The sequence below is a fragment of the Rhinoderma darwinii genome, chromosome 11 (assembly GCF_050947455.1).
Source record: "Rhinoderma darwinii isolate aRhiDar2 chromosome 11, aRhiDar2.hap1, whole genome shotgun sequence".
NCBI lineage: Eukaryota > Metazoa > Chordata > Amphibia > Anura > Rhinodermatidae > Rhinoderma > Rhinoderma darwinii.
This window is the reverse complement of record NC_134697.1, coordinates 87,925,533-87,939,463: the sequence shown is the minus strand read 5'-3', so window position 1 is coordinate 87,939,463 and position 13,931 is coordinate 87,925,533. Positions and strand designations below refer to the sequence as shown.

Genomic DNA, 13,931 nt, shown 5'->3' with positions numbered 1-13,931 from the left:
TAGTTCGGGACCAGTCCCCGGGGGGGGGGGACGATGGTGCCTACAGATGATGGGAAATAGACAGTAGCTGTAGAATTGGCGATTTCTATTCAGGACCTGACCGCTAGGGGGCAAAAAGTTCCTTCCCAGTGGTGAGATGCTGTGCAGGTGGCCATTCCCATCACGGATAAGGAGCAGGAATTTAGTCACAGCCGATTCTGAAATGCGACCCCGGAAGTCGATAAGGAGCAGAGCGGATAACTTCCGGTACAAGGTGATTGACCGGACAGTGGGAGCCGTGACGTGCACTGAGGCTGAGGATGACGTACTGGAGATGCGACCTGCGCTCCTTCCGACGGTCGGATGTCTTGGACGTAACCAAAGGATAAAGAAGGGGGGACTTGTAGGCAGCGGGGAGAGGTCCCCCCCGCAGTGTGAAGTAATCTGGTCCATGATGGTATAACACTTGCTGCTATGTGTACAGTCCGGGCAGCGTGCGGGGGTGGTATATGTGTGGGGTGGTATACGTGTGGTGATGGTATATGTGTGGTGCTGGTATACGGGCAGCGTGCCGGGATGGTATATGTGTGGTCATGGTATACGGGCAGCGTGCGGGGATGGTATATGTGTGGTGATGGTATACGGGCAGCGTACGGGGATGGTATATGTGTGGTGATGGTATACGGGCAGCGTGCGGGGATGGTATATGTGTGGTGATGGTATACGGGCAGCGTGGCGGGATGGTATATGTATGGTGATCGTATACGGGCAGCGTGCGGGGATGGTATATGTGTGGGGTGGTATACGGGCAGCGTGCGGGGATGGTATACGTGTGGTGATGGTATACGGGCAGCGTGCGGGGATGGTATACGTGTGGGGTGGTATACGGGCAGCGTGCGGGGGTGGTATATGTGTGGTGATGGTGTACGGGCAGCGTGCGGGGGTGGTATATGTGTGGTGATGGTATACGGGCAGCGTGCGGGGATGGTATATGTGTGGGGTGGTATACGGGCAGCGTGCGGGGATGGTATATGTGTGGTCATGGTATACGGGCAGCGTGCGGGGATGGTATATGTGTGGTGATGGTATACGGGCAGCGTGGGGGGATGGTATATGTGTGGTGATGGTATACGGGCAGCGTGCGGGGATGGTATATGTGTGGGGTGGTATACGGGCAGCGTGGCGGGATGGTATATGTGTGGTCATGGTATACGGGCAGCGTGGCGGGATGGTATATGTATGGTGATCGTATACGGGCAGCGTGCGGGGATGGTATATGTGTGGGGTGGTATACGGGCAGCGTGCGGGGATGGTATACGTGTGGTGATGGTATACGGGCAGCGTGCCGGGATGGTATACGTGTGGTGATGGTATACGGGCAGCGTGCCGGGATGGTATACGTGTGGTGATGGTATACGGGCAGCGTGCCGGGCTGGTATACGTGTGGTGATGGTATACGGGCAGCGTGGGGTGGTATACGTGTGGTGATGGTATACGGGCAGCGTGCGGGGGTGGTATATGTGTGGTGATGGTATACGGGCAGCGTGCGGGGGTGGTATATGTGTGGTGATGGTATACGGGCAGCGTGCGGGGGTGGTATATGTGTGGTGATGGTATACGGGCAGCGTGCGGGGGTGGTATATGTGTGGTGATGGTATACGGGCAGCGTGCGGGGGTGGTATATGTGTGGTGATGGTGTACGGGCAGCGTGCGGGGGTGGTATATGTGTGGTGATGGTGTACGGGCAGCGTGCGGGGGTGGTATATGTGTGGTGATGGTGTACGGGCAGCGTGCGGGGGTGGTATATATGTGGTGATGGTGTACGGGCAGCGTGCGGGGATGGTATATGTGTGGTGATGGTATACGGGCAGCGTGCGGGGGTGGTATATGTGTGGTGATGGTATACGGGCAGCGTGCGGGGGTGGTATATGTGTGGTGATGGTATACGGGCAGCGTGCGGGGGTGGTATATGTGTGGTGATGGTATACGGGCAGCGTGCGGGGGTGGTATATGTGTGGTGATGGTATACGGGCAGCGTGCGGGGGTGGTATATGTGTGGTGATGGTATACGGGCAGCGTGCGGGGGTGGTATATGTGTGGTGATGGTATACGGGCAGCGTGCGGGGGTGGTATATGTGTGGTGATGGTATACGGGCAGCGTGCGGGGGTGGTATATGTGTGGTGATGGTATACGGGCAGCGTGCCGGGATGGTATATGTGTGGTGATGGTATACGGGCAGCGTGCCGGGATGGTATATGTGTGGTGATGGTATACGGGCAGCGTGGGGTGGTATATGTGTGGTGATGGTATACGGGCAGCGTGCGGGGGTGGTATATGTGTGGTGATGGTATACGGGCAGCGTGCGGGGGTGGTATATGTGTGGTGATGGTATACGGGCAGCGTGCGGGGGTGGTATATGTGTGGTGATGGTATACGGGCAGCGTGCGGGGGTGGTATATGTGTGGTGATGGTATACGGGCAGCGTGCGGGGGTGGTATATGTGTGGTGATGGTATACGGGCAGCGTGCGGGGGTGGTATATGTGTGGTGATGGTATACGGGCAGCGTGCGGGGGTGGTATATGTGTGGTGATGGTATACGGGCAGCGTGCGGGGGTGGTATATGTGTGGTGATGGTGTACGGGCAGCGTGCGGGGGTGGTATATGTGTGGTGATGGTGTACGGGCAGCGTGCGGGGGTGGTATATGTGTGGTGATGGTGTACGGGCAGCGTGCGGGGGTGGTATATGTGTGGTGATGGTATACGGGCAGCGTGCGGGGGTGGTATATGTGTGGTGATGGTATACGGGCAGCGTGCGGGGGTGGTATATGTGTGGTGATGGTATACGGGCAGCGTGCGGGGGTGGTATATGTGTGGTGATGGTATACGGGCAGCGTGCGGGGGTGGTATATGTGTGGTGATGGTGTACGGGCAGCGTGCGGGGGTGGTATATGTGTGGTGATGGTGTACGGGCAGCGTGCGGGGGTGGTATATGTGTGGTGATGGTGTACGGGCAGCGTGCGGGGGTGGTATATGTGTGGTGATGGTGTACGGGCAGCGTGCGGGGATGGTATATGTGTGGTGATGGTATACGGGCAGCGTGCGGGGGTGGTATATGTGTGGTGATGGTATACGGGCAGCGTGGGGTGGTATATGTGTGGTGATGGTATACGGGCAGCGTGCGGGGGTGGTATATGTGTGGTGATGGTATACGGGCAGCGTGCGGGGGTGGTATATGTGTGGTGATGGTATACGGGCGGCGTGCGGGGGTGGTATATGTGTGGTGATGGTATTGGCAGCGTGCGGGGGTGGTATATGTGTGGTGATGGTATACGGGCAGCGTGCGGGGGTGGTATATGTGTGGTGATGGTATACGGGCAGCGTGCGGGGGTGGTATATGTGTGGTGATGGTGTACGGGCAGCGTGCGGGGGTGGTATATGTGTGGTGATGGTGTACGGGCAGCGTGCGGGGGTGGTATATGTGTGGTGATGGTGTACGGGCAGCGTGCGGGGGTGGTATATGTGTGGTGATGGTGTGCGTGCGGGGGTGGTATATGTGTGGTGATGGTATACGGGCAGCGTGCGGGGGTGGTATATGTGTGGTGATGGTGTACGGGCAGTGTGCGGGGGTGGTATGTGTGGTGATGGTATACGGGCAGCGTGGGGTGGTATACGGGCTGTGTTTTGTGGGCAGTGTTTGTGTCATTTACTTTAGCATTGTTGTTTGTTATATTGGCACTGTATGTCAGCAGTCCTTGCAGTGGCCAGCGTGCGCTCCACCTTTTCTATTGTTCATAGTGGGAGGCCGAGGCAGCCATTGATTGACTGACACCAGAGTACTGACTCCTCGTCACATTATCTCATGGCCGTGTTCACACAGGGCAGATACGCTGCATAAAAGTAAACAGTGTATCCGCCCTGGAACCCGGTGGGAATTCCCCCCCTGAAAAACCACCAAATTGTGGTGCAGTTTTTTTGGCGGAATGTTAAGCCACGGTTTAAAAATATAAAAATACAAAACGTATACTTACCCCATACTCCGTAGTCATGGAGACGCGTCCCCCTATTGTCTGTGCAGCCCGGCCTCCTAACATGACGTTTCATCCCATGTGACTGCTGCGGCCTGTTATTAGATGAAATGTCATCGCAGGAGGCCGGCGTGGACGCCCCGCCATGACTATGGAGAACGGGGTAAGTATAAGTTTATTTTCTTGTGATTTGCTTTGTTTTCTTTTTTCGGTGGGAATCGCAGATTTTCCGTCACAAAAATCTCAACCTTTGCTATTTGTCGCCAATTTCACCTCCCCATTGAATTCAACCCGCGACAGAAGAGCCGCGATAGCGCAGCATAAACGGACATGCTGCAGATGAAAAAAAACAAAACTCGGCAAGTCGTGCGTTTTTTCGGCGGGCGTTTACACAACGTGTGGATGAGATTAGTTCAAATGCAGGAAATCTGCTACGTTTCCAAACTGTGCCTCTAGGCCTCTGATCCCTACGGTCATACAGTCACTCGCCTCTGAATCTTAGCCAGGTCTAGGAGCCGCTCCAGAAGTAACGAGCCAGCATGAGGTGCTGCGAGGCCGGATCCACTTCATTCACTTTTTGTCCTAAAAACTGTGCTGTAATCTAGTGTCGCGTGTAATGGTCAGAATGCAGCATGAAGGAGGAGACGGAGCGCCGGGATCTGACCGGTCCGTGCAGTGTTATGGAAGCCGCATGCCCTGTGCTACGTGCAAAGATTCTCTGTTATCTGCTCACGTCTTACACACAGAATTCTGTAAAAATCTGAGACTGTTCAGTGAGCAGATAACGGAGGTGCCGCAAGATTCATCATCATTATTCCCGGACTCTCCACACCTCTGATATCTAGTGAGTTCAGGGGAGGGCGAGCGCACTATACCTGCCCATATACTGGATCACTGTGGCTGGCATTGTATTGGGGCATTGTGGCTGGCATTGTACTAGGGCTTTGTATTGGGGTTCTGTGGCTGGCATTGGATTGGGGCACTGTGCCTATTTTTGGGGCACTGGCATTGTATTGGGATATTGTACTAGGGCTTTGTATTGGGGTTCTGTGGCTGGCATTGTATTAGGGCATTGTGCCTGGTTTTGGGGCACTGGCTGTCGTATTGGAGGGCATTGTGGTTGGCTTTGTATTGGGGTACTGTGGCAAACATTGTACAAAAGGCACTGGCCGGCATTGTATTAGAGCACTATATTGGAGTTCTGTGGCTGGCATTGTTGGGCACTGGTACCACTGTATCGCCTTTGAATTACCCATAGGACATGAACAGTAAAAAAAAAAAAAAAATGTTTCCTCTCATGCTTTAAATTCTGGGTCAGTCTTCTGGTGCAATGTGTCTTGTATACAGTAATTGTGTTTGTGCTTCTTGTAGATTTGTCCTTCGATGATGAATACGCAAGACAGGACTTCATCTTCTGATTTGATCGGGCCTGAAAATGTCGGCTAACAGGAAAATCCAGTGACATGGAGAAAGAACGCGTGAGAAAAGAAACACAGGGCTTGGTATTATCTGGTGAAGAAAATATCACCGACACTAATACAATTACACCCCCCGATCGTATACGACAGCCTTCTCATACTGAGGAGGAACAAGAGCCCTGTCATGGAGGAAATCTCCGATATACCAATATGTCTGCACCCGCAGAGAAACAAGAGGATTCATCCACTCGTATTAAGAAGGACTCCGTGTTATACAAGAAGACTCCCGCAAAAACGGACAGATACTCTTATACAAACCGGCGCGAGCAGGTATCTCCTCTTAAGGAGGAAATAGTGTTGGGCGATGGACATTTGACTGATTCATACATTTATACACCCACAGACCAATCTCCTGATACTACGGAACCTATAATTATTTGCCATAAAATAGGTAAACGCTTTAATGGCCGTACACCTGCTACAATCCACCTGGATCAACACCAGAGCGTGAAAAAAACATTTGGAAATGATGGGATCTGCAAATTTCTTATTAGTTCAAATGAAAAATCCTCCAGTCCTATCCTAGATCTCGCCAACCGTCAAAGTACCTGCACAGATGATAAGCCATTTGACTGCTCGGAGTGTGGTAAATTGTTCCGAAGCAAGGCCCGTTGTGTCGTACATGGAAGGCGTCACACTGGAGAGAGGCCATTTGAGTGTAACGAGTGCGGACAGTGTTTTTCCGAAAATGGCAATTTAGTTAGACACCAGAGGACTCACACAGGCGAGAGACAGATTAAATGCCCTGAATGTGGTAAATGCTTTCGAGATAAGTCCACCCTTGCGCGCCACCAGAGGATGCACACCGGAGAGAAGCCATTTTCCTGCCCCGAGTGTGCCAAATGTTTTAGTTGTAAGTCAAATCTTGTCGTTCACCAGAGAAGCCACACAGGAGAGAAACCTCACACTTGCTTGGAATGCGGTAAAAGTTTTCTGAGCAGCACCCATCTCGTCATCCACAGGAGATCTCATACGGGCGAGAAACCCTTCCAATGTTCTCAGTGTGGCTTAACTTTTACAGAGAAATGCAAGTTGACGAGACATTTCAGGACTCACACGGGTGAGCGAGGGTTCATCTGCTCAGCATGCGGGAAATGCTTTCGAGATAAGTTCACGCTTGGCAGGCACAAGAAGATCCACACTGGTTAGAAACGGTATTTTTGTTCTGATTGACTGGAAGTTGGTCCATAAAGGACGATCTATTTTGATTGCGCTCAGGACGGAAAAAGCTTTCATGGAAAATACTAGTTAAAAAGGATGACCAGGATCTTAAAAAAAGGTTTTCATTTTTCAAAAACCGCAGCATTCTTGTCCATGGGCTGGTTCTGGTATTGCAGCGCTGTCTCCTTTACCTGAATGGAGTGGAGCTGCAGCACCAGACACAGTCCCTGGACAAGGTTGGAGCGGTTTCTTGGAAAAACAAAAAATTTTTGAGAGCAGTTGAGCCGCTTGTTTTATAAAATCTATAACTTTTTTTTATATATTCATCATGAAACCTTTATCTCCTTCCTGCCACATGATGTACATTGTCGTCATGGGAACTTTGTAGGTCATAGTGGCGATGCGGGCACAGGACTTGTGGGTGCCGGCTGTCTGATTAAGCAGTCACCCTGCTCTAATGGCCATGATCAGAGAACTCTGATCCTGGTCATTTAACCCCTTGGCTGTTGCTGCCAATTAGGCAGAGGCAGGGGGCTTCCTCTGTCACCCCATCGGCCCCCTGCGACATGATTGAGGAGCTGATGGGTTGTCATGGCAACTGGGGGGTAATGAAGGTCCTTACGGCTGCCATCTTAGCATACCTATTAGGCACGGACAGGTATAATACACCTGAATAAGTAAATAGGGGAAAAACAAATGGCAGAATTGGAATTTACTTTTTTTTTTCCCTCTTGGAATAAAAAGTGATCAAAAAAAAAAATCTTATGTACACCAAAAGGGCACCAATGAAAATGTCAACTCATCCCGCCAAAAATAAGCCCTCACAGCTCGGTCGATGGAAATATAAAAAAAGTTCTCAAAATATAGCGACACAAAACAAGTCGTTTTTTTTTTTTTTTTTTTTTTTTTATTGTGCAAGAGTTGTAAAACATTATATATAAATTTGGCATCACCGTAATCGTACTCACCCACAGTAAAGTTAACATTTCATTTATGCCGCAGTGAACGCCATAAAAACCAAAGATCAGCGGCAGAATGTTTTTCCCACCTTATGCAGTATTATGCGTACCCCATACAGTAAAAAAATACAACTTGTTCCGCAAAAAACAAATGTCTGTCTATATTGCTAGAGAAATAAAAAAGTTATGACTTCGAATGCGATGAAAAAAAAAACAACTTAAGAATGCTGGTTATTAAGGGGTTAAAGGGAATCGGTCACCATTGTTTGACAAACGCGGTTTGCCTATTCTAAGGATAAGCCATCAATAATTTATTCCCGGAAAACTCCTTTTCACCCCTCAAAAGGAATCGGGCAGCGTAAGTTAGTGGCAGAGATGCGGATTTTAGCGTTGAGCGCTAGGTCTGCCGGTCGTTTTTGGAAGACGTACGATTTGTTGCATTTACGTGAATGGGAGGAGGCTGAACCGCGGCTACAAGTGTGTTGGCGAGTTATAGTACAAGCAGGTTGACATGAAGGGGAAGCAGCGCTCGTACGAAGGTCCGCGGCCCCTTTAAAGCAGCTGATCGGCAGAGGTTCTTGGAGTTGGAACCCCCCGTGATTAGGTATTGATGGTCTATCCTGAGGACTGGAAAACCACCCCCCTGCCTATTTCAACGCCTATATGAAGAGGTTGAGGGATTTTCTTTACATGTAGGGTACGTTTTTATGCGACATTTCTCATATAGACTTGTAGAAATTTGGAAAAATTATTATTGATGGGTTTTATTACACGAGAAAACCCTACAAAGTGCTGGTTGGGTTTTTCATAAGCAGAACTTGTGCTGTGGATCGCCTGGTGTATGGCCCGTCCATGAACTCTGTTCAATTGGGATTCTAAAATGGTATCAACACCTATTGCCCCAAAGCTGGAAATGACATCCCATTAAAGGGGTTTTCCCACTAAGAACATCTATCCCATTACCACAGAGTAGGTGATAAATGATCGGAGGGTCCCGCCATGATCTCTAGCATCCCCCGTTCTCAGTGGGGGCCCCACTACTGGGACCATCAGCGATCTCTACAACTCCACCCACTTCTCCTAATTGCACGATCGCAGTGAGAAGGATTTTATACGGAGCATCGGTCGGCATGTGCTGCTGCTCTATTTAAAGTCTATGGGAATGACAGACAGCTGAGCTCTGTATTCGGCTGTTTCCGTCGGCCACATAGACATTGAATGGAGCGGCAATACACCGGCGCAACTGCTGCCCCATTCAATAGATCGCAGTGAAGAGGAGCGAGACCCCACGTTTTAGAGATCAGCGGGGGATCCAGTGGTGGGGCCCCTAGTGATTATACATGTATTACCTATCCTGTGGATAGGTGATAAATGTTAGTTGTGGGAAAACCCTTTAATGGTGTGCCAGTCCAAGCAACAGTATCAAGAAAAGAACTTTGAGGGTGGACACTGAAAAACATAAGTCCATCTGGGACTGATAGAGATAGTCCAGCTTTGTACTCGACTGTTTCCGTCAGTCTCGTAGACCGTGAATGGAGCGATGGCAACGCACGCACACTAGCGCTCCATTCACACAGGGCACGCACACTAGCGCTCCATTCACACAGGGCACGCACACTAGCGCTCCATTCACACAGGGCACGCACACTAGCGCTCCATTCACACAGGGCACGCACACTAGCGCTCCATTCACACGGCACGCACACTAGCGCTCTATTCACACAGGGCACGCACACTAGCGCTCCATTCACACGGCACGCACACTAGCGCTCCATTCACACAGGGCACGCACACTAGCGCTCCATTCACACAGGGCACGCACACTAGCGCTCCATTCACACAGGGCACGCACACTAGCGCTCCATTCACACAGGGCACGCACACTAGCGCTCCATTCACACAGGGCACGCACACTAGCGCTCCATTCACACAGGGCACGCACACTAGCGCTCCATTCACACAGGGCACGCACGTTCTCACTGTTGCATCGGCCGGACTCCCCAGCGATCAGACAATTATTACCTCTCCTGTGGATAGGTGATCAACTCTGGTACCAAGCTAAAAAAGTGTGGAGCTAAAAAGCCTGACCTGGGGAGACCTATAGTCTGCTGTGACATTATTTAATTTTACTATGTAAATATGCAAATGTTGTATATTTTGTTTCTGTTAATTATTTACATGTGATTTTTGTGCATTTAAAAGGGAACTATTTAAGTAATAAGGTAACGCAGTATTGGGGAATTTAAACTTCCCATGCCTGCTCCCCCGTAATTTTAAGCAGAAGGTTCAGTCACCACTCAAACCCTCTGTATTTCCTGGATAGATCAGAGGGGGTTGTCAAATGTGCCGAATCCGCGCCTGTATTCTGTGGATGTCACCGGGAGGGCAAGTGTGGTGACTTATGCTTAACCTCTTCTTCTCCATGGAGTAATTCGGTTGATGTTGATCATGCAAAAGTTCACTTTAAAATATATATATATACACCACATATGATAAAGAGTACAGCGGAATGGGATCCATCAGAATATGGACTATTCAAAGGTCTAGTGGCAAGAGCGCCGTCTCCCTGATTCCATTGTGGTTTTTCTTTTTTTCCCAGGACCCCCTGCTCTAGAGATATAGCCCACTGTTGTCTTGGCTTCCTAGATGATAGTTTGCTGTAGCTAGTCAACAGGGTGGAGCTAGCTTTCCTGACTTTGATGCTGACCAGTCAGAGTGAGGCAGCTGGAGGATAGATCACTCCCTTTTGGCTAACAGCAAAATAGCATGTAAGGAGCCAACACAATAATAGACCATATCTCTGGTGGGGGGGGGGGGAGATTAGGGAGGCAGCGCTATTCCAGACAGTAAAACAGTTCAACTTGTACGTCCTAGGACAAGTCCACTTCAAATAATTTGGTGTCACTCTCGCTTTTTCATATAATATTTGTGCGTATTTAATTTCTTAATAAAAGTGCTATTACGTTGTGCAATAAAGTAAAAAGTTCCAGCTCACCGGTGTCCAGCGTTTTTAGTGATCAGCGCACAGACCTCGCCCGGGCTCACCGTATCCAACAATAGCAGAAAAGTTTGATCCAGAACGTCACATGCTTTTTGAATAATGTCTGAACATTGCTTTGTGAAAATCTACTTGGTAAAAAGTAGCAAAGAAACAAGAACACAACGCTGTGTTGTTAGCACAATATTGTAATGACCCGCAACCAATCACAACCTCTTCATTACATTTCATACACGTATACAATTGTATCTTACATCAAGGATGTAGAGGGGTGTCTAGGAGAAGGCCCACATTGAGGAACGCCTTTTCCCCTAGTTTATGAAGGGGTTTTCCAGTCAAAAGAAATGGATAGCCTATACTCAGGATAGGCTATCAATGCCTGACTGGTAGGGGTCTGACTGCCCGCACCCCCTGCCCATCGGCTGCGGTGCTCACGCGAGTGCTGCTTCCCCTTCATTCATTGCCTGCTCCTTACTGTGATTCGCCAACACTATTGCAGCCGGGAGTCAGACCCCACCGATGAGGGATTGATGGCCCATCCTGAGGATAGGCCATCAATTTCTTATGACTGGAAAACCCCTGTAATTTAGGAAAACTTGGCTTCACCATAGGTTTTTTCAGATGTGGTTCTCACACCTGTAACGTGTATTTATGTAGTCCCATGTAAATCTCCCTAACGCCGATATTACTAGTTTTTATCCCATTAAGGGTTACATAAATTGATAAAAACGTAACACTTCTATTTGGGAAAGCATTGTTACTTTGCCACATTCTTCCACAACCGAATAAAACTTTTGCACAGTACTAATATATATATTACACACACACACACACACACACACACACACACACACGCGCGTGCTGTGCAAAAGGTTAAGGCAGTTGTGGGAAAATGCTGCAAAGTAACAATGCTTTCACAAATACAAGTGTTAATTGGTGTTTTTTTATCGATTGATTGCATTTCAGACGCCTCCCTGGTGGTATTACATGATAGAGAAGTATCTGCCTGTATTTCCCAGCATTAATGACACCATTAATCCTGACCAAATCCCCAACTCCATTTGCTGAAATGCAGCCCCAAACTTACAAGTAAACGCCCCCATGCTTCACGGTTCCCTGCAGACCCTCATTATTGTACCGCTCTCCAGGACCCTCCACCATGCTTCACGGTTCCCTGCAGACCCTCATTATTGTACCGCTCTCCAGGACCCTCCACCGTGCTTCACTGTTCCCTGCAGACCCTCATTATTGTACCGCTCTCCAGGACCCTCCACCGTGCTTCACTGTTCCCTGCAGACCCTCATTATTGTACCGCTCTCCAGGACCCTCCACCGTGCTTCACTGTTTCCTGCAGACCCTCATTATTGTACCACTCTCCAGGACCCTCCACCGTGCTTCACGGTTTCCTGCAGACCCTCATTATTGTACCGCTCTCCAGGACCCTCCACCGTGCTTCACTGTTTCCTGCAGACCCTCATTATTGTACCGCTCTCCAGGACCCTCCACCGTGCTTCACTGTTCCCTGCAGACCCTCATTATTGTACCGCTCTCCAGGACCCTCCACCGTGCTTCACTGTTTCCTGCAGACCCTCATCATTGTACCGCTCTCCAGGACCCTCCACCGTGCTTCATTGTTTCCTGCAGACCCTCATTATTGTACCGCTCTCCAGGACCCTCCACCGTGCTTCACTGTTTCCTGCAGACCCTCATTATTGTACCGCTCTCCAGGACCACCCTCCACCATGCTTCACTGTTTCCTGCAGACCCTCATTATTGTACCGCTCTCCAGCCCTTCACCAAACAAACTGCCTTCTGTTACAGCCAAATATTTCACATTTGACTCCTCAGTCCAGAGCACCTGATGCCATCTTTCTGCACCCCAGTTCCTATGTTTTCATGCATGGTTGAGTGGCTTGGCCTGGTTTCCACATCTAAATTATGTCTTTTTGGCCGCAATTCTTCCATGAAGACCACTTCTGGCCAGACGTCTCAGAACAGTAGATGGGTGTACCTGGGTCCCACCGTTTTTTTTTTCCCCAGTTCTGAGCTGATGGCACTGCTGGACATCTTCCCATTTCGAAGGGAAGCAAGCATGATGTGTCTGATCTGCTGCACGAAGTTTCCTTGGCCGACCACTGTGTCTACAGTCCTCAACGTTGTCCATTTCTTTGTGCTTCAAAGAGCTTGAACAACATCTCGAAACCCCAGTCTTCTTTCAAATCTTTGCCTGGGAGAGACCTTTCTGATGCAGTATAACTACTTTGTGTCTGGTTTCTGTGCCCTGGTGGACCTGTGACACGCAACAGTCTTCCACAACCTCACCCTTGTAGCAGAGTGAAGCTGTACCTCACCTAGTTTTAAGCCTCCTATACATATACACAAACTTGTATTGTGATATATTCGTTTTGGGAGATTAAATTCACAGAGCATCATATGAGCGGTTTTCAGCACCTCTCGTGAAATTCCTTATAAGCTTCAACACTAGGTGCTAGATTTGCTGTCCTTCAGCACCACGGGTCTGACACTTCTATTACCTTACACATGAAGCATTTCCCACTGGGGATTATGAAGCGTGTGCAATAGAAACACAACATTTTAATATTTATGAACTAAAACAAGAATGGCCATCTGAATTTACACGTTATGTGAAGTGGTGGTTATATAAAGACTAATGAATAGGTTTTGAAAACTAATAATGACAATTTAGTCTGCATATACTTGTGTATTGTGAAGTATATATGGGGTTAATGTCAACTCCACCTATAGTAAGTCACATGGTATAGGGTGTATCTGGTTATAATGGTTGAACTTGAAGCTGTGGGAAGCCAGCGATGATTAAGAACTCTAGTGGTTTGAAACGTGTAAGCATCTTTCCCAGGAATATTTTAATTGGTTTTGTTTTTAGAGAGGACTGAAAGGGGTTTTCCACCTTCTGACAAATCCACCGGATAGGTTATCAGTACATGATCTGTGGGGGTCCGGTGCCGCCATCCACCGGACATACATGCCGGAAGCAGTTGGCTCTGGCCACAGAATAACAGATGAGCTGCAGTTCTGTTCAAGTGAATAGGAGCGGACCTGCAGTTCTGCAGCACGGCCGCAATGCTATGTACGGATTCAACAGCTACCAGCTCCGTACATAGCATTATGTGCCACAACATCCGATGCCCGCAGGCCACTGGAGTGGCTAATCGGTGCGGGGTCCGGGTGTCAGACCCGCACCAATGATATACTGATGACCTATCCGGTGGATAGGTCATCAGTTGTCAGAAGGTGGCCAACCCCTTCAATAAACTAGAAGTTTTACTATAACGAGTGCTGGATACATC

General features: G+C 49.3%; 1 protein-coding gene across 1 annotated transcript; it reads left to right on the top strand.

Moving 5' to 3' along the window:
* Positions 1-257: 257 nt before the first annotated feature.
* On the top strand, positions 258-10,598 carry LOC142663734 (uncharacterized). The gene is made up of 2 exons (XM_075842552.1): positions 258-436; positions 5,378-10,598. The coding sequence occupies exon 2, from the start codon at positions 5,470-5,472 to the stop codon at positions 6,631-6,633; it is 1,164 nt and encodes a 387-aa protein (XP_075698667.1). The 5' UTR covers positions 258-436; positions 5,378-5,469; the 3' UTR covers positions 6,634-10,598.
* The last annotated feature ends 3,333 nt before the right edge of the window (positions 10,599-13,931 follow it).

Bases quoted from the DNA above. Each gene is read 5' to 3' on its own strand.
- LOC142663734 (XM_075842552.1), top strand. From the start codon at position 5,470: ATGGAGAAAGAACGCGTGAGAAAAGAAACACAGGGCTTGGTATTATCT.